The sequence below is a fragment of the Arctopsyche grandis genome, chromosome 4 (assembly GCF_051622035.1).
Source record: "Arctopsyche grandis isolate Sample6627 chromosome 4, ASM5162203v2, whole genome shotgun sequence".
Taxonomy (NCBI): Eukaryota; Metazoa; Arthropoda; class Insecta; order Trichoptera; family Hydropsychidae; genus Arctopsyche; species Arctopsyche grandis.
Genome location: NC_135358.1, coordinates 22,060,843 through 22,084,388, shown reverse-complemented (window position 1 = coordinate 22,084,388; position 23,546 = coordinate 22,060,843). Strand labels below are relative to the sequence as shown.

Sequence of the window (23,546 nt, the reverse complement as noted above, 5' to 3'; positions counted from 1 at the left end):
CCAACTGCAATCTATTCAACTAAAAATTCATGATACTATGAAAAAAATATCTAAATTAAAGTGCAAAGTACCAAGTGAATAAACAGTATATTTTAAAGTCAAAAGTATTCGAAATAAAGTTAAGGTATACCAAGTGAATTTTAAGTGTAAAGTAGTCGAATTAGAGTTCCATTTACTTAGTGAATACTATCTAAAATAAAGTTCAATTATATATTCCCTTTTTGTATCAACATACATATGTATGCATTAAGGCTTCTGATCCCGGGATCCCGGGATCCCGGTGTTTTCTGGTACCGTGAATCCCGGTGCTGAAACTAGTCTGAATACCGGGATTACGGTGCTGGCAAAATTTATTTTTAAATATTATTTTTACAAAAATAATAACGAAAAAACATAAAACAACATTATATAATGAAAAATGGTGGGATGAGCAACGACAGTCATAGTCCATTTGTCTTATTTGACCTGTTTTAACGCCGGCTTCCCGTTCCCATGAAATGCTATCAACGTCCTGTATTGTGTCGCAGATTTTGTGCTCAACTGCAATGATATTTGTAGCATATACAATATACAATAACTACATGTTCAAATTATTACAGAATCTTTTTATAATTTTAATTTTAGTCCACTCCAAAAATGAACTGTCCTATTTATAAAAATTTGAAGAATATTTCAAGCATGTCCAAATGTGTACTTTATTACTTGCTCCGAGATTGATACTATCAATTGGGTTAATTATTTTCGCATAATTGGCAGCGCATGTTAAGCGTGATTATTTTTTTAAAGATTGTAGCAATAACTGTATCTCGTCGCCGAAAAAAGTGGTATTTGTATTCGTAGGTATGTAGTGTAATGTAGTTGGTCATCTGTCTTACATGCTAATTAATTTAACATCATTCGAAATTCTTTCGAATTCATCGACCGATTGGAAAATAATAAAGTCTAATCCGTTGCCAGCCGTTATTCGTAATGGCAAAGGGCTGCAGTTTTTTCTCTGCCATTACGAACAGTGTCCGTTTAATCTACGGCCAACATCAAATACTGGTGCCGAAGGCGATTTCCACCACGGAGAAGTGATTCTGTAATAGAAAAGTGAGACAGAATGAGGAATTGTTATGTGGAAAAGTGAGGCGAAGACGCATTTTACAATTTATGCGATTAAAGAAGGCAAAAGCGATATTTCCAACAGTGATAGAAATTGTTTTTATGTGCGCAATCTGCAAGAATTAGCTTTTTATTGGATGATGTATGTTCTCTGATCTTCGCACGTAATTTATTTGTGTGTGCTTTTTTCTCGTAAAACGTCCGTACTCGTACACGCATTAAAATGTACATACATATGGATTTTTGAATTGGAAAACATAATCCGCACATGCAAATGTAAAGTTACAACACAATAGTGAAAGTATTGCAATCATGCAAAAACATCGACCTTAAGATTATTATTGATTTCAACAGTCACATTTTGGATTGTATGTATGAATATAATCTTGACATTCAATAAAATGGTTACACAATCTAATTTTTTTCTTTATTTTTATAGGTAAATGTTGTAAATAGATAATAGAAAAGAGAGAAATAATGACCTAGAACCCAAATCTTAGAAATTTTGCTTGATAACTGAATGTGATTAAACTTTGAATTTTTTATAACAATAAATGATCGAATTTTTTAATTAATTTTACATAAATCTGGATTTGATACCATTAGGATGTCAAAATTTAAAGCAGCAAAAAATAGAATAAATTTGGAAGATGGAGTTTTATCTCAACAGTTACACTAATACATAATTAGAAGCTTCTAAAAAATTTAATGAATCTTTTCTGCATTTGATTCAATTATAATCCTTTTAAATTACAACTTTAATTAAAGCAGAAGGATTTAATTTTTTTATTTGAATAGTGATTTGGCATAAAAGTGGTAACAAAGATTATTGGTAATACATATATAACAGACAAGTCTATGCATATCCAATGAAAAATTTCAAAATTTAACAATCACTGCATAAATGCTACTCACTATATATAATATATATATCATCATCATCATCATTTACAGCCACTCGCCATCCACTGCTGGATGAAGGCCTCTCCAACACGCTTCCACCCGTCTCTGTTTTGCGCAACACTCATCCATCTCACCCCGCACATTTTCCTAATTTCGTTCACCCATCTTCCTTGCGGTCTTCCTTTTACCCTTTTGCATTCTCTCGGATACCATTCAAGCAATTCTTTTGTCCACCTTTCGTCCATCCTCCTAGCTACGTGACCCGCCCATTGCCATTTCAATCTCTTCACTCTATCTACTATGTCCACTACTCTTGTCATACTTCTCACCCACGTGTTCCGCTTTCTGTCTTTTCTCGTTATGCCAAGCATACAGCGCTCCATACTTCTTTGAGTGCATTGGATTTTATGTAGCATCTTGGTGTTCAGTGTCCAAGTTTCACATCCATACGTCATCACTGGCAAAACGCATTGATCAAAGATCTTTTTCTTCAGGCAGAGTGGCATTTTTGATTTAAAAACAGCATTCATCCGTCCAAATGCACTCCATCCTAATTTCATACGTCTCTTTATCTCTTCATCTTTATTACCAGACATGTCAATTATTTGACCTAAATATAAATAATTATTTACTACTTCTACTGGTTTATCATCTAATGGGATGCTATCAGGCATGCAATACCTATTGAACATTAGTTTGGTCTTATCTACGTTAATTTTTAATCCTACTTTTCTACTTTCCCTGTCCAGCTGTGTTAGTCTGTTAAGTAGGTCAGCTGAATCACGAGCTATTAAAACTATATCGTCTGCGAACCGAAGGTGACTCAAGAAGCGACCGTTGATGCTTACTCCGGCTTTGTCCCATTCCAAGTTCCTGAAAACTCCCTCAAGCACCGCATTGAATAACTTGGGCGAGATTGTATCTCCTTGTCTTACTCCTTTTCCTATACTAAATCTATCTGTACCTGAAAAAATTTTAACCGAAGCTGTGGCATTCTTATATATTGCAGCTAACAGCCCCACGTAGGGTTCCGGTACTCCCTGTGTTTGTAGAGCGTTAAGTACTGCATTGTGGCTCACTGTGTCGAAGGCTTTCTCATAGTCGACGAAACCTAGGCACAATGGCCGTTGATATTCGTTGGAGCGTTCGATTAGTTCGCCAACTACTTGGAGGTGGTCCATTGTACTGAAATTTGCCCTAAATCCTGCCTGTTCTATAGGTTGGTTCTCGTCGAGGATATTCTTCAGCCTTTCTGTAATAACCTTCGTGAAGAGCTTGTAGACCGCTGAAAGTAAACTAATGGGTCGGTAGTTCTTGATATCGCTTTTATCACCTTTTTTGTGTATTAAGATGATAGTTGCGTTATTCCATCCTTCTGGTATAGCTTGGTTCTGGATGCATTTGCTGAAAAGCCTAGCTAAGATATTAATTAGGGGGGGGCCGCCACATTTTAGTAAGTCAATGGGAATATTATCTTCCCCTGGGGTTTTACCGTTCTTTGCAGTTTTTAGCGCGGCCTCTACTTCGCTAGGCAATACTGCAGGAACCCTTTGGCCGTGTGTCGATTCCAGAGCGGGGAATTGGCCGTTGTCGTTCTCGTATAGTTTTGCATAGAACGTGTAAACTCTGTCTATGATTTCTTCTCTATTCCTAATTATTACTCCGCTCTCTGATCTGATTGCGATCATTTGGTTTTTGCCTAAGAAAAGATCCTGTTTGCACTTTTTCAGGCTACGGTTATTCTTAATGGTATTTTCTATTAGCTTGCTGTTAAAATCCCTGACATCCCTGACTATTCTCTTTTTAATTTCCTTATTTACTAGATTGTATTCTTGCTTATTATTATCCCTATCTAAATTCCTTTTATGCTTAATTAGGTTTTTTGTTTCCGCTGAAATTTTGCTTAATTTAATCTGTTTCCTGAATCCACCTAATTTCTTACCTGTTGAGGTTAGAACCGAACTAATTACAGTGTTCAATTCCTCGATGTCTGCTTCTGGGTTTAATTTCTCGTATCTATTTCCAAGTTCGAGTTCGAATTCCTTTTTCCTAGACCTTAGTTGAGCGAAGTCTGGAGAGCTACTGCATCCTTTTATTAATTTCCTACGTTCGCAATTTATATTAATGGCCATCTTGGCCCGGACTAATCTGTGATCGCTACCTATATCTACTTTACTTAAAACACTAACGTCTTTAACGGAGTGCAGGGTATTTGTTAGGATGAAATCTATTTCGTTTCTGTCTCCTTTAGGACTCTCCCAAGTCCACTTATTGTTTGCGTTTTTCCTGAAAAATGAATTAGTGATAAAGAGCCTGTTGTGTTCTGCGAATTCTATGAGGCGATCGCCTCTTTCGTTTCTTTGGCCGGTACCAAACTTGCCTACTGCTCTTTCTGTGTTTTCCTTTTGTCCTATTTTTGAGTTAAAGTCGCCCATGATTATTTTAAAGTGGTGGCGGCTATTATCGTATGCGCCCTGTAGTTTTTCGTAGAAGTCTTCTATTTCCTCGTCTGGGTGGCTAGATGTGGGGGCGTACACTTGGAAGATTTGACAAGTGTACCTGCTCGAGATTCTTAATACTACATAGCATATACGTTCCGATATGTCGCTTATTTCTATAATATTTCTTTCTATTCTCTTATTGATAAGAAACCCTACTCCTCCTATTCTACCATTTGGTAGCCCTCTCCAGTAGAGACAGTTACCACTTTTTAGGATTATTTGGTTTTCCTGTTTTCGTCTTACTTCGCTAAGTCCTACTAAATCCCATTTGATACTTTCTAATTCATTCTCTAATGCAAGCACACTTCCTTCACTCGATAACGTTCTTACATTGTACGTGGCTAAATACAGGTTTCTATTAGCTAAGCTATCATCCATCGTCACTCTTACCTTGTTGGAGGTTTGGATATTATTTTTCTCGCATTTATCCAAGATGTGTTGAGAAAAAGGCGGTACTTGAGAGAGATTTCCATTCAAGGAGTGAGTTCTTACCGCCATAGACTCTTCTCTGTATTCAGGTCAGGTGTCGGATTTTCATCCTCGGTATCACTTGGATCACTTATGAGTTATTGCATGCCATTTAATAGGGTAGCTCGTTAGTTATGATAATAATAGGTTAACAATTGTTATACTACTTTTCAGATCTTTAACGTGAAAAGCCTCTTTGAGACAGCGGATTTATATATGTATGTGGATGTGCTTTTCAATTCAATATTTTAATAATGAAATATAATAAAGATTATAAAGCTCCAAGGGTTAATTTAAAGTAAGTTTCTTTGAAAAACTATAAGATAGTTGGGGAACAGAGTTCGTTAAGAATGATACAGATCTTTAACGTGAAATGTTTCTTTGGAGACAACGGGTTTATATATATGTATACATATATTTATATGTGAGTGTGGTTTGCAATTGGATATTTTTAGTATCAAAATATTATATAAAATACTAAAGAGTATAAAACCCCAGCAGGTACTTTATTTGGATTAAATATAGAAATAACTTTATAGTAACTTTAAAATAGTTGAGAGACAGGGTTCATCGACCAATAAAATATAAGATTTATTGTTTCGGGCAAAGACGAAAGCAAATTTCGCGTGGGGGAGATTATAATTTATGGTCTTTTTTGTTTGGACCGAGGGTTAGGTAGTAGCAGGTACATATGTATAAGGACGAGCGATACGATGAGCTCTTGACAAACTCAATAACACAGAATATGCAAATACACTGATTTTACAAATACACTGGGAGATAAATGCCTTTAACGATCGATCTGCTGATTATTAAAACACTTAAGTTATACTAGGATGCAATTAGTACAATAGGTGAGTAGATGGTTAAGTTTTAGAGTTGAATGCGTGCGGAGTTTGAGTATTTCGAAATGCAAAATGGGAACGAGAGCAAATGCGTGCGTTTCCGAGCGCGGTCGAACTCAAACTCATATCATAATATATATATATATATATATATATATATATATATATATATATATATATATATATATATATATATATATATATATATATATATATATATATATATATATATATATATATATATATATATATATATATATATATAATATGTATGTATGTTCATTTCGAGAAATATCACGCAAAACATTAAATATAACATTTTGCATTTAACAATATTTAAAAATACTGGTGACCTGTAATACGTTTATTTTGCTTTTCCGAGATTCTGGTAATATCGAATTAAAATTAGTGATAACAATTTGTGAATTAAGTCAAACAGACGTATTGTTTTTGGAACTGAAAATTGGACTTCCACCACTTTCATATAGTATGTATGTATAACGGCTGTATGTATGTATTTTATAAATAAAACGCTATTCCTGAAATGCATACATACATACATATATGATATTACGTTATATACATATGTATGTAGATATATCATGCTAGAAATAAATAGTTATAAGATTTTTTTCGAAAATTAAGATAAGACTTATTTAATTAGGATTAATTGGTACACCCTGTACAAAGTATCGATGAATCGATTCGTGACGGTGGAAATCGGATTTGAGGAGTACGACTATGTAAAACATGTGACCACCCTCGGAGTCTGTTCGGTTATCACCACTTCTCGCTGCATCGACGTCGTCAAATGTCTTCGCTTATCTGCTAAAAGTCATACGTACGTCTGCGGACAACACTCGTTGACATATCTCTAATTCATTATACTGACTGACGCCCACACCCCACTTGGATAATGCCCAACATGCACAATTACACCCATTTTGATGGTATCCAACCACCAAAACACACATAATGTACCTACTGACTACAGTGCCATTACTTCATATCGTATTATGTTCATTTTTTTAAATTGTTTTAAGGTATTACATACATATATTTTTTTCATTTATATTTTCCCATGATGCCATTACAGGTTGCCCCTGAATGACAACTATATAGGTAGTATTAAACTTGTACGTGTATAAGTGTATAGGTTATATGTAAATTTGAAATAATATTCAAATAGTGATGACATAGTGGGTAGGGTGGTTTTGCCAATTTGATGGAGAACCATTTCAATGATGAAATCAGATAAATTGGCAAACTCAGGTAAGAAACGATCGACTTCGGGACACAAATATCCAAGTCTGACCATCAGCACTACAGATAAGAAGCTATCGACTTATCTGACCAGCAGCATACAGAAATATTTCTGAATAAAATATTTTCAATCGGGGTCAACCCAAGGCTTGAACCCGAGAACATCTCGGTGGTTTGCATTAACGCAATCACCAAGCTATGCCGTTGGCTGCTATATTTTTTTATTTAAGTTTATGTTTGGATCATTGTAGGATTACCGGCGTCCCTAATGCGCCACAATGGTAATATATACCTAATAAAATAAAAATATATACCTACACATAGATGTATATCAGAAAAAAAATACATTTATACCAATCATAAAAAAACAAAAGCATTACAATAATGGCAGATATAGTAAAAATATCAAATAATAAAACACAAAGTAGGGAGTTATAAACTAAATTGTGTTGAATATTCATTAGATTTATTAAAAATTGTTTCGAAAGATTTTCATAAAGTGGTTAATTAATTAAAACGTATACTATAATATATGCGACTATCATATAAATATTATTCTTCATAATAGTGTAAATTTGAATGTAAATTTATAAAGGGTGTAGGGTTTGAACTGATTAATTTTAAACCGTTGAATTATATTATTTTATTCAGTTTATATAGAGCGCTACATGTGGAGAATTGTTGGCCAACTATTTGGATCCTTAGCTGAAGAATAAGGATAAGATTTGATGCCATAAAACTATTTTCACTGAAGCCGAATATTAAAGGGAAATTATATGTCATTAATTCACAATTATTCATGCCAACATTAAAGCTGTTATTGATAAGCATATTTGCCTAAAAGTACGAAAAAGGGGAGGGGGAGTGGTCTGTAAATAAAGCTGATGCATCTATATGAATGATTTGCTATATGTTATCTCAAGTTTACTTCAATATTTTGATCCGTAGTGTAATTAGAGTACTAATTAGTGTAATTATAGTACTAATTAGTGTAATTAGAGTACTAATTGTAAGTTAACAACAGTACTCTAATTTTTGTCAACTTGAGTAAAAATTTCCATTATTTAAATTTTTTAAATATTTCCATTATTTAAATTTTTTTATTAAAAAAATAGTTATGTATAATTATATATATTAAAAAATACGTACGCAATTCAGATTAGCTAGCGCTGGTTCTTTTATCTTTACATAGAAATTATTATCGTGTCTTCGTCGTTGTTAACACGTCTGTTAATTAAAGTGAACCGCGTTATACACTTCCAGGAAAAACCTCTCTGTCATCTGCTGTTTGCCACAAAGTAAGTCGCGTTTTACGGTGACAATGATAATAGTGAAAAAAATAAAAAATGAAATTAATTTGCACCGTCGCAAACGGGTCAGAAAATCTCTCGGCGCGTAACGAGATCAAAATTTGGAGTAATCGGACCCCTTTGATCTCTCGTCAAGTTTTTGCTCGTTTCGGGGGACATTTTCTACTATGGTAATTGGCTTAGAGGTCCTCGAGAGCCTTCACAAGTGACTGGTAATAATTTAGAGTTGACGGCGTCGTAAAGGTTAATATTATTTATAACCAGTTAGCACCGCATCGCGCCTCTACAGATCGCGAGCGAAATCGTGATCTCCTCGTTGTTTGCTCGCTTTCGTCTAGATTGGATCGCATTTTTTTCGTATGAATGTATTATACGATTGTCGTTTTTCATGTTATATTGCCTGTAAATAATTCGCATAACGCTCTTATTCGAGAAACGTTAAATTGGTATATGAATCTAGTACCAAGAATGACTGCGAAGCTCTGAAGCAATTAAGTATTCGTACTGATACACTTATGTAAGTCAAACAAACGCTGGCTCTCTGCCTCAAATTAGACCATATTGTTCTTTTGATGCGAATTCGAGACTAAGACAAATCTACTCGTAATTTGGACGAACAATAAAACAAAATTATCCAAGTATAAGACGTATGATACATATTCAGAATAACAATAGCTGAGAGAGGCAAAGAAACCTGTTGATTTTTAATATGAAATATGGTTGGGAAATTTTTTGTTTATTTTATATAAACTAATAACTATTAAAACTTTTGTTTACATTTTTTTTTATTTAATCGATAATTCAAAGATAAGTAAGTACCTATAATATATGGTATTAAATGAAGTATTTTCATTATATATATATATATATATATATATATATGAAGGTTCGGTCTTTCGTGTCATGTGAGGAGGACGTGCTTCTGCGTTCCTCCCGCTATTACTCGCTTAAACCCGGCTATTGCACGAAATTTAACTTAACCATCTAATCACTTATTTTACTAATTGCATCCTAGTATAATTTAAGTGTAAAAATAAACAGCAAATCGGTCGTAAAAAGCGGTTTTATATCAGTTATTTCGAAAAATTTTGTGCTAATTTTTGTGTCAAATCGGTGTCAAACGAGATACATCTCCCTACCTGAATACAAAAAAAGGGTCCTTCGCCAGCCAAGTCGGTCCCACAGAAGCAATAAATCTTCCACATAATTGCTTCCAGCCAAAAATCTTTAACGAACTTTACTTAATAGAATAATAGCAAACAGAAACGGTGTTTCCCAACTGTCTATCAGTTCTTTTTCATATTTAAATTATATTAAAGTAATTCGTGTAATTTTATATACTTTACTAAAGTTATTATTAAAATATTAAATTGCAAACCGCACTCACATATATAAATCCGTTGTCTCCAAAGAGGCGTCTCACGATAAAGATCTGTAAAAAAGTAGTATAACAATTGCTAATCTATTATTATCATAACTAACTACTTTCACTTACAAAGTAACCCTGTTAAATGGCATGTAATAACTCATAAGTGATCCAAGTGATACCTAGGATGACTATATGTCAAAGCTGACCACAGAGAAGAGTTTATGGCGGTAAGAACTCACTCCTTGAATGGAAATCTCTCTCAAGTACCGCCTTTTTCTCAACACATCTTGGATAAATGCGAGAAAAATAATATCCAAACCTCCAACAAGGTAAGAGTGACGATGGATGATAGCTTAGCTAATAGAAACCTGTATTTAGCCACGTACAATGTAAGAACGTTATCGAGTGAAGGAAGTGTGCTTGCATTAGAGAATGAACTAGAAAGTATCAAATGGGATTTAGTAGGACTTAGCGAAGTAAGACGAAAACAGGAAAACCAAATAATCCTAAAAAGTGGTAACTGTCTCTACTGGAGAGGGCTACCAAATGGTAGAATAGGAGGAGTAGGGTTTCTTATCAATAAGAGAATAGAAAGAAATATTATAGAAATAAACGACATATCGGAACGTATATGCTATGTAGTATTAAGAATCTCGAGCAGGTACACTTGTCAAATCTTCCAAGTGTACGCCCCCACATCTAGCCACCCAGACGAGGAAATAGAAGACTTCTACGAAAAACTACAGGGCGCATACGATAATAGCCGCCACCACTTTAAAATAATCATGGGCGACTTTAACGCAAAAATAGGACAAAAGGCAAACACAGAAAGAGCAGTAGGCAATTTTGGTACCGGCCAAAGAAACGACAGAGGCGATCGCCTCATAGAATTCGCAGAACACAACAGGCTCTTCATCACTAATTCATTTTTCAGGAAAAACACCAACAATAAGTGGACTTGGGAGAGTCCTAAAGGAGACAGAAACGAGATCGATTTCATCCTAACAAATGCCCTGCACTCCGTTAAAGACGTTAGTGTTTTAAGTAAAGTAGATATAGGCAGCGATCACAGATTAGTCCGTGCCAAGATGGCCATTAATATAAATTGCGAGCGTAGGAAATTAATAAAAGGATGCAGTAACTCTCCAGATTTCGCTCAACTAAGGTCTAGGAAAAAGGAATTCGAACTCGAACTTGGAAATCGATACGGGAAATTAAACCCAGAAGCAGACATCGAGGAATTGAACACTGTAATTAGTTCGGTTCTAACCTCAACAGGTAAGAAATTAGGTGGTTTCAGGAAACAGATTAAATTAAGCAAAATTTCAGCGGAAACAAAAAACCTAATTAAGCATAAAAGGAATTTAGATAGGGATAATAATAAGCAAGAATACAATCTAGTAAATAAGGAAATTAAGAAGAGAATAGTCAGGGATGCCAGGGATTTTAACAGCAAGCTAATAGAAAATACCATTAAGAATAACCGTAGCCTGAAAAAGTGCAAACAGGATCTTTTCTTAGGCAAAAACCAAATGATCGCAATCAGATCAGAGAGCGGAGTAATAATTAGGAATAGAGAAGAAATCATAGACAGAGTTTACACGTTCTATGCAAAACTATACGAGAACGACAACGGCCAATTCCCCACTCTGGAATCGACACACGGCCAAAGGGTTCCTGCAGTATTGCCTAGCGAAGTAGAGGCCGCGCTAAAAACTGCAAAGAATGGTAAAACCCCAGGGGAAGATAATATTCCCATCGACTTACTAAAATGTGGCGGCCCCCCCCTAATTAATATCTTAGCTAGGCTTTTCAGCAAATGCATCCAGAACCAAGCTATACCAGAAGGATGGAATAACGCAACTATCATTTTAATACACAAAAAAGGCGACAAAAGCGATATCAAGAACTACCGACCCATTAGTCTACTTTCAGCGGTCTACAAGCTCTTCACGAAGGTTATTACAGAAAGGCTGAAGAATATCCTCGACGAGAACCAACCTATAGAGCAGGCAGGGTTTAGGGCAAATTTCAGCACAATGGACCACCTCCAAGTAGTTGGCGAACTAATCGAGCGCGCCAACGAATATCAACGGCCACTGTGCCTAGGTTTCGTCGACTATGAGAAAGCCTTCGATACAGTTAGTCATAATGCAGTACTTAACGCTCTAAAAACACAGGGAGTGCCGGAACCCTATGTGGGACTGTTAGCTACAATATATAAGAATGCCACAGCTTCAGTTAAAATTTTTTCAGGTACAGATAGATTTAGCATAGGAAAAGGAGTAAGACAAGGAGATACAATCTCGCCCAAGTTATTCAATGCGGTGCTTGAGGGAGTTTTCAGGAAATTGGATTGGGATACAGCCGGAGTAAGCATCAATGGTCGCTTTTTGAGTCACCTTCGGTTCGCAGACGATATAGTTTTAGTAGCTCGTGATTCAGCTGACCTACTTATCAGACTAACACAGCTGGACAGGGAAAGTAGAAAAGTAGGATTAAAAATTAACGTAGATAAGACTAAACTAATGTTCAATAGTTATTGCATGCCTGATAGCATCCCCTTAGATGATAAACCAGTAGAAGTAGTAAATAATTATTTATATTTAGGTCAAATAATTGACATGTCTGGTAGTAAAAATGAAGAGATAAAGAGACGTATGAAATTGGGGTGGAGTGCATTTGGACGGATGAATGCTGTTTTTAAATCAAAAATGCCACTCTGCCTGAAGAAAAGGATCTTTGATCAATGCGTTTTGCCAGTGATGACGTATGGATGTGAAACTTGGACACTGAACGCCAAGATGCAAAATAAAATCCAATGCACTCAAAGAAGTATGGAACGCTGTATGCTTGGCATAACGAGGAAAGACAGGAAGCGGAACACGTGGGCGAGAAATATGACAAGGGTAGTGGACATAGTGGATAGAGTGAAGAGATTGAAATGGCAATGGGCGGGTCACGTAGCTAGGAGGATGGACGAAAGGTGGACAAAAAAAGTGCTTGAATGGTACCCGAGAGAAGGCAAAAGAGTAAAAGGAAGACCGCAAGGAAGATGGGTGAACGAAATTAGGAAAATGTGCGGAATGAGATGGATGAGTGTTGCGCAAAACAGAGACGAGTGGAAGCGTGTTGGAGAGGCCTTCATCCAGCAGTGGATGGCGAATGGCTGTAAATGATGATGATGATGATATATATATATATATATATATATATATATATATATATATATATATATATATATATATATATATATATATAAATTAAAAATCGGCATTTGAACATAAATAATAAATAATTTTAGCAACACTTTTGTTTTATTTGACATTATAAGTTCAAATTATAGTCGTTTGTTAATGGCGGTCTTTGTTCAGCGCGCTTCTTCTATTAGGTTTTTACACCCTAACTCTGATAATTCGCAAGACATCTGCATGAGTGATATCTTAAAAGAAAGGGCAAGAAGCAATCATGTTTTTAAAAAGGTTTTGCCTCTTAAAGAAAATTTAGTTACTTTTTTAAATACAAAACAATATCAGTTTTTCCATACTTGACAAATTTTTGGAAATTTATTGTGTAACACTTTTTTCTGTTGACACCGATGGTTGTATTTGTTTTTTTATTTGATTGAATTAATATTAGAAAAATAGAAATACATTAATTGACTAACATACCACTTTTAACTTGGGCATTATTAGCAATTAACTGTAAGATTTTGGTGTTTTTACTAAAAATATTTAAAAATGAAATAAAATAAAACCGTAAGACTTTGGACTGAGGTATGTGTGGCTCAAAATGTTCTAAATGATATGAGTTATCAACCCTTAAGGCTTTGCACTTAGTATATATTTTCACTGTATATATGTATATACAAACATGTACATATATACATATGTACATGTTTGTATATACATATGTATGTAAATTCGTTCCGTAAAAAGTTAACATGTGAACCATAATTTACCCACGTTAGTTTCTTCAAGCGGTTAGTTTCTTCATGTTGTATGCATATTTTTTTCGCACATTCTAATACTTAAATATTATATATGCATGTCCGCTTGTTATAAAATAAATAATAATGTCAACAAAAAATAAAATAAACGTTATGCATGTCGATTGCGTGGCGATAGCGCTCTAACAAAGTCAATTAAGCGAAGTTTACGTATTATTATAACGAGTACGGTATAACTGTAATAAATCACTTTTGACATCGTTTCGATAAGCAACCGAACGTACGTATTATGATAAAGGCAGATTTTCCTTTTAATCCGTTTATTCGCTTCGGGGAGTTCTTGAACATTTTTTTCATTTTAGCGGATGTTTCTTATCAATGTGCTTAAATCTACATACATATATATAAAGATTGTATTAGTAATTTTTTTTTTTGCCGTCATCTTATTTCCTCGAGATTCGTATCTAAATTTTAAGAGAGGCGGAATTATTAATTCATTTATTGTGATTATGTAAGTTCGAATTTTCCGAGTTGATTGATGAAACGCGTAATATAGCGTCGAAAACGGATCGCATGCTTTTTAGACTCAATTTATATCTGTCAAGTTTGCTGTCACATTCGACGGCTGTCTAGACAGTTCAATCGGATTTCAACGGAGCGTAAATTTCACATTTTTATATGCGACATTCGCCAGAGAAAAAGTTGTCAAATGTTTGATCTTTTTGATAAAAACTTTTAAAGAGTAGACGTGTTAATGAAACTTTTCGATTTGATCTTTCTAGGAGATGTGTCAATGTCCAGTGTTTTCAAATAATTCATCGAACGGATCGGGGTCTGCTTCGGGCTCCAGCGATGCTACCCGATTGTCCGTGGATGCTGGAGAGCTTGGCGACCCCTGGCTGCTGGCAGCTGCTTCCTCACTCGCCCTCACCCCCAGGTTCCTAGAGAGGGTTGTCCCTCCAGATCAAGACTTCGAAGAGAACTACTCTGGCATGTTTAGGTAAGTTGTTTTGTACTCCATTAACGAAATGCCTACACGAATGCTTATTACACTAAATACTCTCAAATTACAACAGACGCGTAAACTCAAATTACAACAGACGCGTAAAAAATTGTAGCAGTGTGGATTTTTTTAATTATTTTTTTACGTTCGTGCGTACTTATTATCAATTTTTTTAAGACTAACATGGCCGTCAACTATAATTTTTTCCGAGGAAAACTGTGTTTACTAGATAGAACGAGTTTGTAATTACACGTAGTGAGTGTGTATAAAAAATATTATAAGTGTATTTAATACGATTATCTTGTTTGACGGATCAAATTATTTTAAAAGCGTTCAAAATACGTACTGCGGACTGATTCTGATTATAAAGCAGATATTATGTTTATATTTTAATGTTTAATTGTCGGCCTAATGAAATTTTCGCACAATCTTGTGACATATGTCAAGGAATTAGACATCCTTAAAAATCATAATAATAATCATTTAAATCATCTGAATTTTAATTTCAACACAATTCGCTTGTTTCCTGCTGCCCGTTTTTTATCTTATCTATATACATACATACATATATACATATATTTGTACGTAATAGTAATAGATGAAGTTTTGAATTATTGGTAATGAAACAGGTATAAATAAAAATTAAGTACATGCATCCATAGTGTGTGTGTGTATCAATTTCATAAACAAACAATTTAATTTAATTTAAAAAAATGAGAGTAAAAATGAAAATAAACACATCAAAATACGTGCAATTCGACGATTTTATTTATAATGTAATTTAAATTCGTGATTTTCATAAATAAATTATTAAATTTCAATTTATAATATTAGTGGACTTTTTAATATAATTGGAGACTCTAGTTGACACACAATCTGATAAAGAAAATAATAAAAAATGGAGTCGGTGTCGGTTGATTATTTACGACTCGGACTCCGAATCATGCGAAACTTCGACCTCGAGATTTTGACTGATTTGAACTCAAAATCGATCACTGATCACATTTTCATTATTAAGAAAAGTATGTGTGTGTTTTTATGTATGTACATATGTATGTGTATTTTGGAGATAATTCGAATTCCGTTATGAGATTGAAAAGAATGAATTTTTCCACTTTGGAGACGAGAAAAATGAGAGGTGACCTAATTGAAGCCTATAAAATTATAAATAACCATTACAATTTTTCAATGATTAGTCTCCTTACGTTTAATAAAAACACTCATCTGAGAGGTCATCCTCACAGGCTCTAGAAAGATATTTACCACAAAATAATTAGAGAATCCTTGTTTTCAAATAGAGTGGTTAAAATTTGGAATAGTCTTTTAAATTTAAATTTTCTTACTTTTCTTACTTCTAATAAGCTAAAAGGCTTAGCTTATTAGAAGTTACAAATAATTTAGTAACTTCTAATAAGCTAAACCTTTTTAAAAATGCACTTGATATATTACTAAAAATAAATGGGTTTTATAGTTCTTCCTTTCTCAGTTTATTCTGTTGTATTTTCTTTTCTTTGATTTCATCGTTTATTTTTTATTTTATTTTTCTCCGTTTATTTTGTTATATTTCATTTTCATTTTTGATTTTTATCACTCCTTGAATCCATCAGCTAAGATACCTTTCCTAAATATTTTTAAATAAATAAATAAATACACAAATCGTACATAACCACTTTTTGCTGATATTATATTTTATTACTAGCCTCGTCTTACATCGCTTTCGATTTTATCGTCTGATTTCGTCTGACAAAATTTTTGAAAAATTCAAATTTATATATGGACATACGTGGACTTTACAGCATTTAAAAAAATCTATTTTGAAGTACATTGGACATATATATGTAGGTATGTATGTATAAACATTTTAGGTTTTTGTGATAATCAATACAACGTTTGATTAAATCATACCAAATATAGTAAGACACGACATTCAACCCTAGCAACACAATTATTACCATAACCGATAAATTTCGCGATATTAACATTGCGCAACGGATTTTCAACCAAACCGTTATTAAAATTCAAATCGCCCTATGCTATATTTGCATAGTACAAGAACTTTGCTTCTCGCAAATGAAAAATAGTATTGTCAACTTCGATGGCATTGAACCTTGGATACCATCGTGGTCATAGTCGACGATGAGTCGACTATTGGGTAACAAACGGTAAACGTTCGGTAGCAGCCGCTACTATTTTTTTACGCTTATTTTTTCCATCCGAGACCACATTTCGCACTCTTTGCCAATAATTGATTTAACACAGCACTCTTCCGTTAACTGTGCGTTCGACACACAAAAAGAACCATAATATTCTATAGCCTCTTACATACATATTATTTTTTTCATAAGCCTTCTGTTCTATTGTTGTGTCATTGTGTTCAAACGTGCATATTCAATACGATTCAATAAATGTTCAAAAAAAAAAAACCACTTGCGATTCGCACAGCGTGAATGAATTGTAAAGTGTGAACAAATAAATGAATTTTACACGTGTACATTTCAATTATATTATAGTCCTATTGTATGCAGCCCAATTATTGTTTGATATCTGACACCTGTTACACTTAAATGTAACGTATATGTTGGGGATGTGTTAATTGAGGCGAATTAACTCATTAAGCTTTAACGATCGCCCGTTGAAAAAAAATAAATCGACAGGACGTATCACTTATCGTGCAATTTATTTGTTACGTGAGAATTTTTTTATATATTTTTTTATGTATTTAATGTGTTAAAATTACATTTTTACTTCGCCATTTCCTTTCGTCGTTTTTGACCTACTGCACAAATTGCATTCATTCTAGTAATGTTCTGTTTCGAATTGCATTAGTTGCACTGCATTCTAGTCGTGTCTTAAAGGATGATCCATTTTATAATTCTACTTTCTAGTGCTTGTCTTTCTCTTGATGTTTCACTAATGACGCTTATAACACGGTCAATCTATGTGGATAGAAATAATGTATATACCACTTGATCACTTTTAAAAGTGCATAAATAAATAGACATTATAAAAAATTGCCTACGTATCGTGTCGCGAATTAACTAAAAGAAAATATTTCCCGTCAAATACATAGATGTTTATGTAGGTACATATATGAAAAATATATATTAAAAAAAATATATGCATACATATATGTACATACATAAAGTATACTGTCGGTGACTATTTACACTCGTATATACATATGTAGATGTAGGTATGTATAAACACTCAACCTTGCGTTTATATGCATTTTCGTATTAGGCTATCGTATTACATAGACGAAATAGATACTTTTTTTAAAGTAAAAATAGCGCATTCTACAACTACTTTTATAATAAAAATATAATATTATACAACTTTAAGAATTTAAGTGATAAATTTTATAAATCGAACACCGGTTTCTATATATGAATATACATACATAATGTAATGGTAGATTACTAGTATGGATGTATTGATTGATGGTCATGGTGGTTACTTACTCACTTTAATGACACCTTTTATGAATCCACAACATTTAAGTTAAATGATATCGAATACTTTGTAATTGCATACATCTGATCTTGATTTATTCACATTAATTCTAACTCTCTCATGAAAATTTTGTGAAAAAATGAAAATTTTCTGAAAATAACGCTTCCCCCATACAAACTTTGAATTCTCGACTTTGCGACTTTAAAATCTCGTTTATCAGTCAAAACTTATCATAATCGACCAATATAAACTCCAATAAGTGAGTATTGAGTGTTTATTTAATTTTTTAATGGCAATAAAATCAAAACTTTTCTCGAAAAATGGATATATGAAAAAAACCTACTTTTTCGATATTTTGTCGAGATAAATCGATAGGTTGGTGGCACAGGATTTTGTTTAAAATATTTTTTTTTATTTTAAGCTTGATAAGACTAAAGTTTTTCATTGGGTCCATCGACGAAAATCCAAAATTCGCGTTTTTTGTTCAGGCCAAATGCAGATATGTACATATATCTGTATATACAAATAATTGAAATATCTGGAAATAAACAGATGCTCAATAATAAAAAAGAGGAAATTAGGAGATATATGAAATTAGGGTTCGGGGATTATTGCGCACAAAACGCTCGTCCAAAATTCACTAAAATCTCTATAACGGAACATCTGGCAGCCGAAAAATCCATCATACTAACGAGGACAAGAGTGCCAAATATTCTGTATTCGCGATTTTCGTGGCAAATATTCTCTTTTGGGCGAGCTCAATGTTAGTAATAATCCATTTACCGAAATTAGGGTGGAGTGTACCTATTTGAGTGAATGAATGTCATTTTAAAATCTAAAGTGGCACCGTGTCTGAGGAAAATGATATTTGGTCAATGTGTCTTGCCAGTGATGATGTGTGGATGCGAAACATGGGTATTGAACGCCATACTGCTGCATAATGTCCAGTGCACTAAAATAAGTATGGAACGCTGTAAGCTTGGCATAACGAGGAGATAAAACGGAATACGTGGGATCAGGGCCGTATTTTTATATATTTAGTATAGTTCTGATAGATTTTTCGCATATTAAAAATATATCTATAAGATCTTTTTTTTAATTTGTCATAGGGATATTTTTCACAGGGCCCTTTATTTCTCTCGGCGGCCCGATAGAAGTATGACAAAGGTGGTTTTTGTAATGGTGCGAGTAAAGATATTGTAATGGCAATGGGCGGGTCACGTTGCAAAGAGAACGGATAGATAGACGAAAGAAGCGTTCGAATGGTACCCGAGAGATTGTAAAAAGGGTAAAAGGAAGGCCATAGTGGAGATGAGTGGATGAAATCATACAAATATGTGGGATGATATGAATGAGAGTTTCCCAAAAGAGAAACGATTAGAAGCGTGTTGGTGAGACTTTATTCTAACAGTGGATGGCAAATTGGTGTAAATGATGATGATGATGATAGTATATCAGTATATGCTGTAGTTCTGCACTTTATCTACCTTTATTCCTCATATTTAATAAATCTTTACAAAACAGCACGTTTCCAAATATATGGAAAGAAGGTAAAATCGTAACTATTTTTAAGAAGGGTGATCCAAAAAATGTAGAATATTACAGACCAATTTCGATATTATCTTGTTTCAGTAAACTATTTGAATCTCTTGTAACTCCCTCATTTACTAACCACATCCGCAAAAGCATTTGTAAAAATCAACATGGATTTCTGTCCAAAAGATATCAGCAGTGAAATATATAAAGGTCTATAAATTCACGCCATTTATACGGATTTTAAAAGTGCTTTTGATAAAATCGATCACAATATACTTATTAACAAATTAGATTCGGTCGATACAAAAAGGATCTCTTCTAAATTGGCTTAAATCCTAAATTGGTAATAGGTCGCAAATAGTAATGACCGACAGCTATAAATCACACACTTATTATGCTACCTCTGGTGTACCGCAAGGATCCCATCTTGCTCCCATTCTACTCTTACTTTTTATCAATGATATCAGTTTGGTTATCAAACACTCCAAGTTTGCAATCTTTGCAGACGATCTAAAGCTATATATCACCGCTTCGACTACATCATGTAGACAATTGCAATCAGATCTCAATAGAGTCTGGTCGTGGTGCGAATCAAACAACATGAGTTTAAATATCACCAAATGTTATCATATAAAATTTACCCGTAAAAAGGAACCCTTACAATTTGAGTATTCAATTAATGGTGCACTTTTACAGGAAATGCAAGAATTCCGCGACCTTGGGATCCTGATTGATAAGCGACTTTCCTTTGTTTCTCACATGGACCATGTTATTGGGAAATCCGTTCAAATGCTGGGTTTTCTTAAACGTAATACCACCGAATTTCGCTCAGTTGAAACAAAAATTGTACTATTCGGTGCGTTAGTGCGAAATCACATCGAGTATACTAGTATAGCTTGGAACCCATTATAAAGCCGTCATTCACAGCGCATTGAATCAATTCAACGCTCGTTTACGAAACACTTTACTTCTTCTGAAATATCACACAGATGTCCCTATGACCAACGTTTAAATTATTTTAAAATGCAGTCCCTAAAATCGCGCCGTACCTTGCTTGATTTAACTTTCCTCCACAAAGCAATTAATAACGGAATTGGTAGTACTGACATCCTAAATCATATATCGCTTTCTATACCCTTTAGATACCCTAGATACCCCTTAACTAAAACCTTCCATATCCCTGTCTGTAACACTAATCTCGGATTAAATGCACCTATTGCAAGATTATGTAGAACCTATAATGAAGTAAACTCTGAACGATGTAATATACATAGATATACATAGGTGCTGCAGCTCCGCAGTTCCTATGCACGAGCCGCGCCTGCATATATGTACATACATACATATATATACATAAGGATCAGAAGATAACTATATATGTACATACATACATTCATATATATGTACATATATACAATGTATGTACCTACATATAAGTTCATAAAACTTTTTTTACTAATTTTGCTGGTCTAAATTAAACTATGGAATTGAAGTTATACGCTTCGTCGTCAAATGACAATTGTAGAAACAAAATGAAGTAAGAATAATACAAAAAACTGACGATCGACAGCTGTCCAGATTACCGGAACATTCCGAGTGCTTCTCGTTGAAGAGCCGTTTGTTTTAACCAAACCAAAAAAAACCTTTAAAAGTTTAAGATCCACTTCACGCTCTTCTTCTTCTTCGTGCAGCGCGTTTGATGCTTTTATAAATATTGTGAGAGCTTCTCTACTAATGCTCGTACCGTTCTCATTATACGCGCTGAGTAATTCTGTGAATCCATACAATTTATTAGACTCGATCCCACAGCCTGCAAGAAGCAGGAGCATCACAAAACCAACAATTGACGAATTTAGTGCAACACACCTGCAACAACTTATGTATGCACTCTATTATACACATACACACAATATATCGGATGTTGAACGAGCACAGCTCGGACACCTGTATGGGAAGTTGGCACTGTTGTAGTATTGTGCTCCGAGGAAACAATGGGATTCCTCATGTTTGATCTTATCCAAGAACCTGGTGAGGATCTGATTCCAGTCCAAGTTGCATGACCCGAGACACGGTGACGTCACGCTCTGACGGTTCATCTGCAATTAAGGCCACGTCAAAACTGCACATGCATCACCGTCGGTTATCCTGTTGCATCTGGGCTGTAGAGGAGTTATGAAGGGTCATATGTACATATTTATGTATATACGTTATTGTTTGCATATCACAGCTGTTTTCCAGGTCCCTTTTAGGGTGAGTTCAGACTATTCAGAGCAATGAATGCCTCGTGCTCATTAAACATGGGCATTGGGCATTCATTGTCAGGGGAGTATGGCTCCTGAAGTCCTGTCACACGCAAAAGGCCGGTCCACGTTTTGAACGAGCCACCCACAAGTTGACAACCTTCGGCCTGACAGCTCGTCCCGCTAAAGATAGCATTGCCAAGTAGAAACTCAACACTGATGCCAGACGATGTCCAGATGGATATCGTAAGAGATGGGCAATATCGTTCAGAGAGGCGCCTCTATAAAAATGTCTTTAAATACATTTTAGAAAAGTCGTTAGTTATAACTTTACAGATAGGAAATATTTAAACACGCTTAAATAATTATAAGCCCATAATGCATAAAATTTACTGTCAGCCTTGAGATCTTTTATATATGAAAAAAAAGGGGTAGTTTAAACTGCATATGTATGTACATGTATTCAAATCCTGAATTTATTCGATATAATATGTACCTACTCATGTGATTATTTTTAATTTATAAAAACTTACAATAACTAAAATAATTACATCATGATTATCGTTTGTTACATCAATAATGTATAGTATTTATTAAAAATACAAACATAATAAAATTCGCCGCGGGCGAAAAAAGCTTTTTTAACTTTTTACATAATATTTTTATAATTATTTTTTCAAAAATAAGCTTATTTTTTTATATTTTAAAACTCAATGAGGTTTATGGAAAGAATATTTTCCATTTTTATTCCGATATTAAAAAAATCAATTTGACCAATTTTTGCGTGCCACCCCTAAGAAAAAACTGAAATGACGTCCCTGTGAATGTGTGCGTGTTGGAGAGGCCTTCATCCAGCAGTGGATGGTGAATGATGATGATGAATAACCTTCATATGCAAGAGGTGCTAAAAGCATTAGTGCCTTCTTGAAGCGTGTTAAAGGATACCTCTGTGGTAGATGTAATTAATTGTAGGATATATATATATATATATTACAGTTATTAATTTCAGTTTGTTATTTTTTTAAGACTAGTGGCATATAATGCTTTCAAACAAAGTGTTCACTTGTTCAAATCCCGCCGGTTGCTGCTGGCCAGAATATGTGATCGCCAGGTCGATCGTTTTCTATCAGAGTTTGCAAACGTATCTGTTTTTCATTGAAGCGGTTCCAATAAATTGGTAAATTTTTCCCATTTGTCGCAAATTTTGAATTTTCAGCATTTCGAATTTCATTGAATTGTGTAAAATGCTGCAAATTTGACCAAAGATGTTTCTGTGGATGTTAATAATTATTGCCTTGTTTCTGTGGATGTTAATAATTATTGCATACCTGTAAAATAAATAAATAAATATAACTAATATATTTGGCCATTGGCTAAATATATTAGTTACTAATATATTTGGCTATGGCACATTGTGGTATAATAAAATTAAATTTAAAAAATAATTAGAAATTTGCCATTAAAAAAATAAATAGAATAAAAAATTGTTCATACTTCTTTAGACGACTTATTTTGATTGGACGGATTTGTGTTAAAAAAGCAGGGTATTGCGATCAGTGTAATTACAGACTGTAATATAGCGTGATGCTATGAAGTAATTAT

At 34.0% G+C, this 23,546-nt stretch overlaps 1 protein-coding gene across 2 annotated transcripts in view; it reads left to right on the top strand.

Moving 5' to 3' along the window:
* Nucleotides 1–23,546, top strand: part of LOC143910871 (calpain-1 catalytic subunit-like) — a 141,045-nt gene that overhangs the window by 95,536 nt on the left and 21,963 nt on the right. For both annotated transcript variants that reach the window (XM_077429478.1, XM_077429479.1), the window contains one exon: nt 14,495–14,712. In XM_077429478.1, the coding sequence (XP_077285604.1) occupies nt 14,495–14,712 (218 nt within the window). The remainder of the gene's footprint in view (nt 1–14,494; nt 14,713–23,546) is intronic.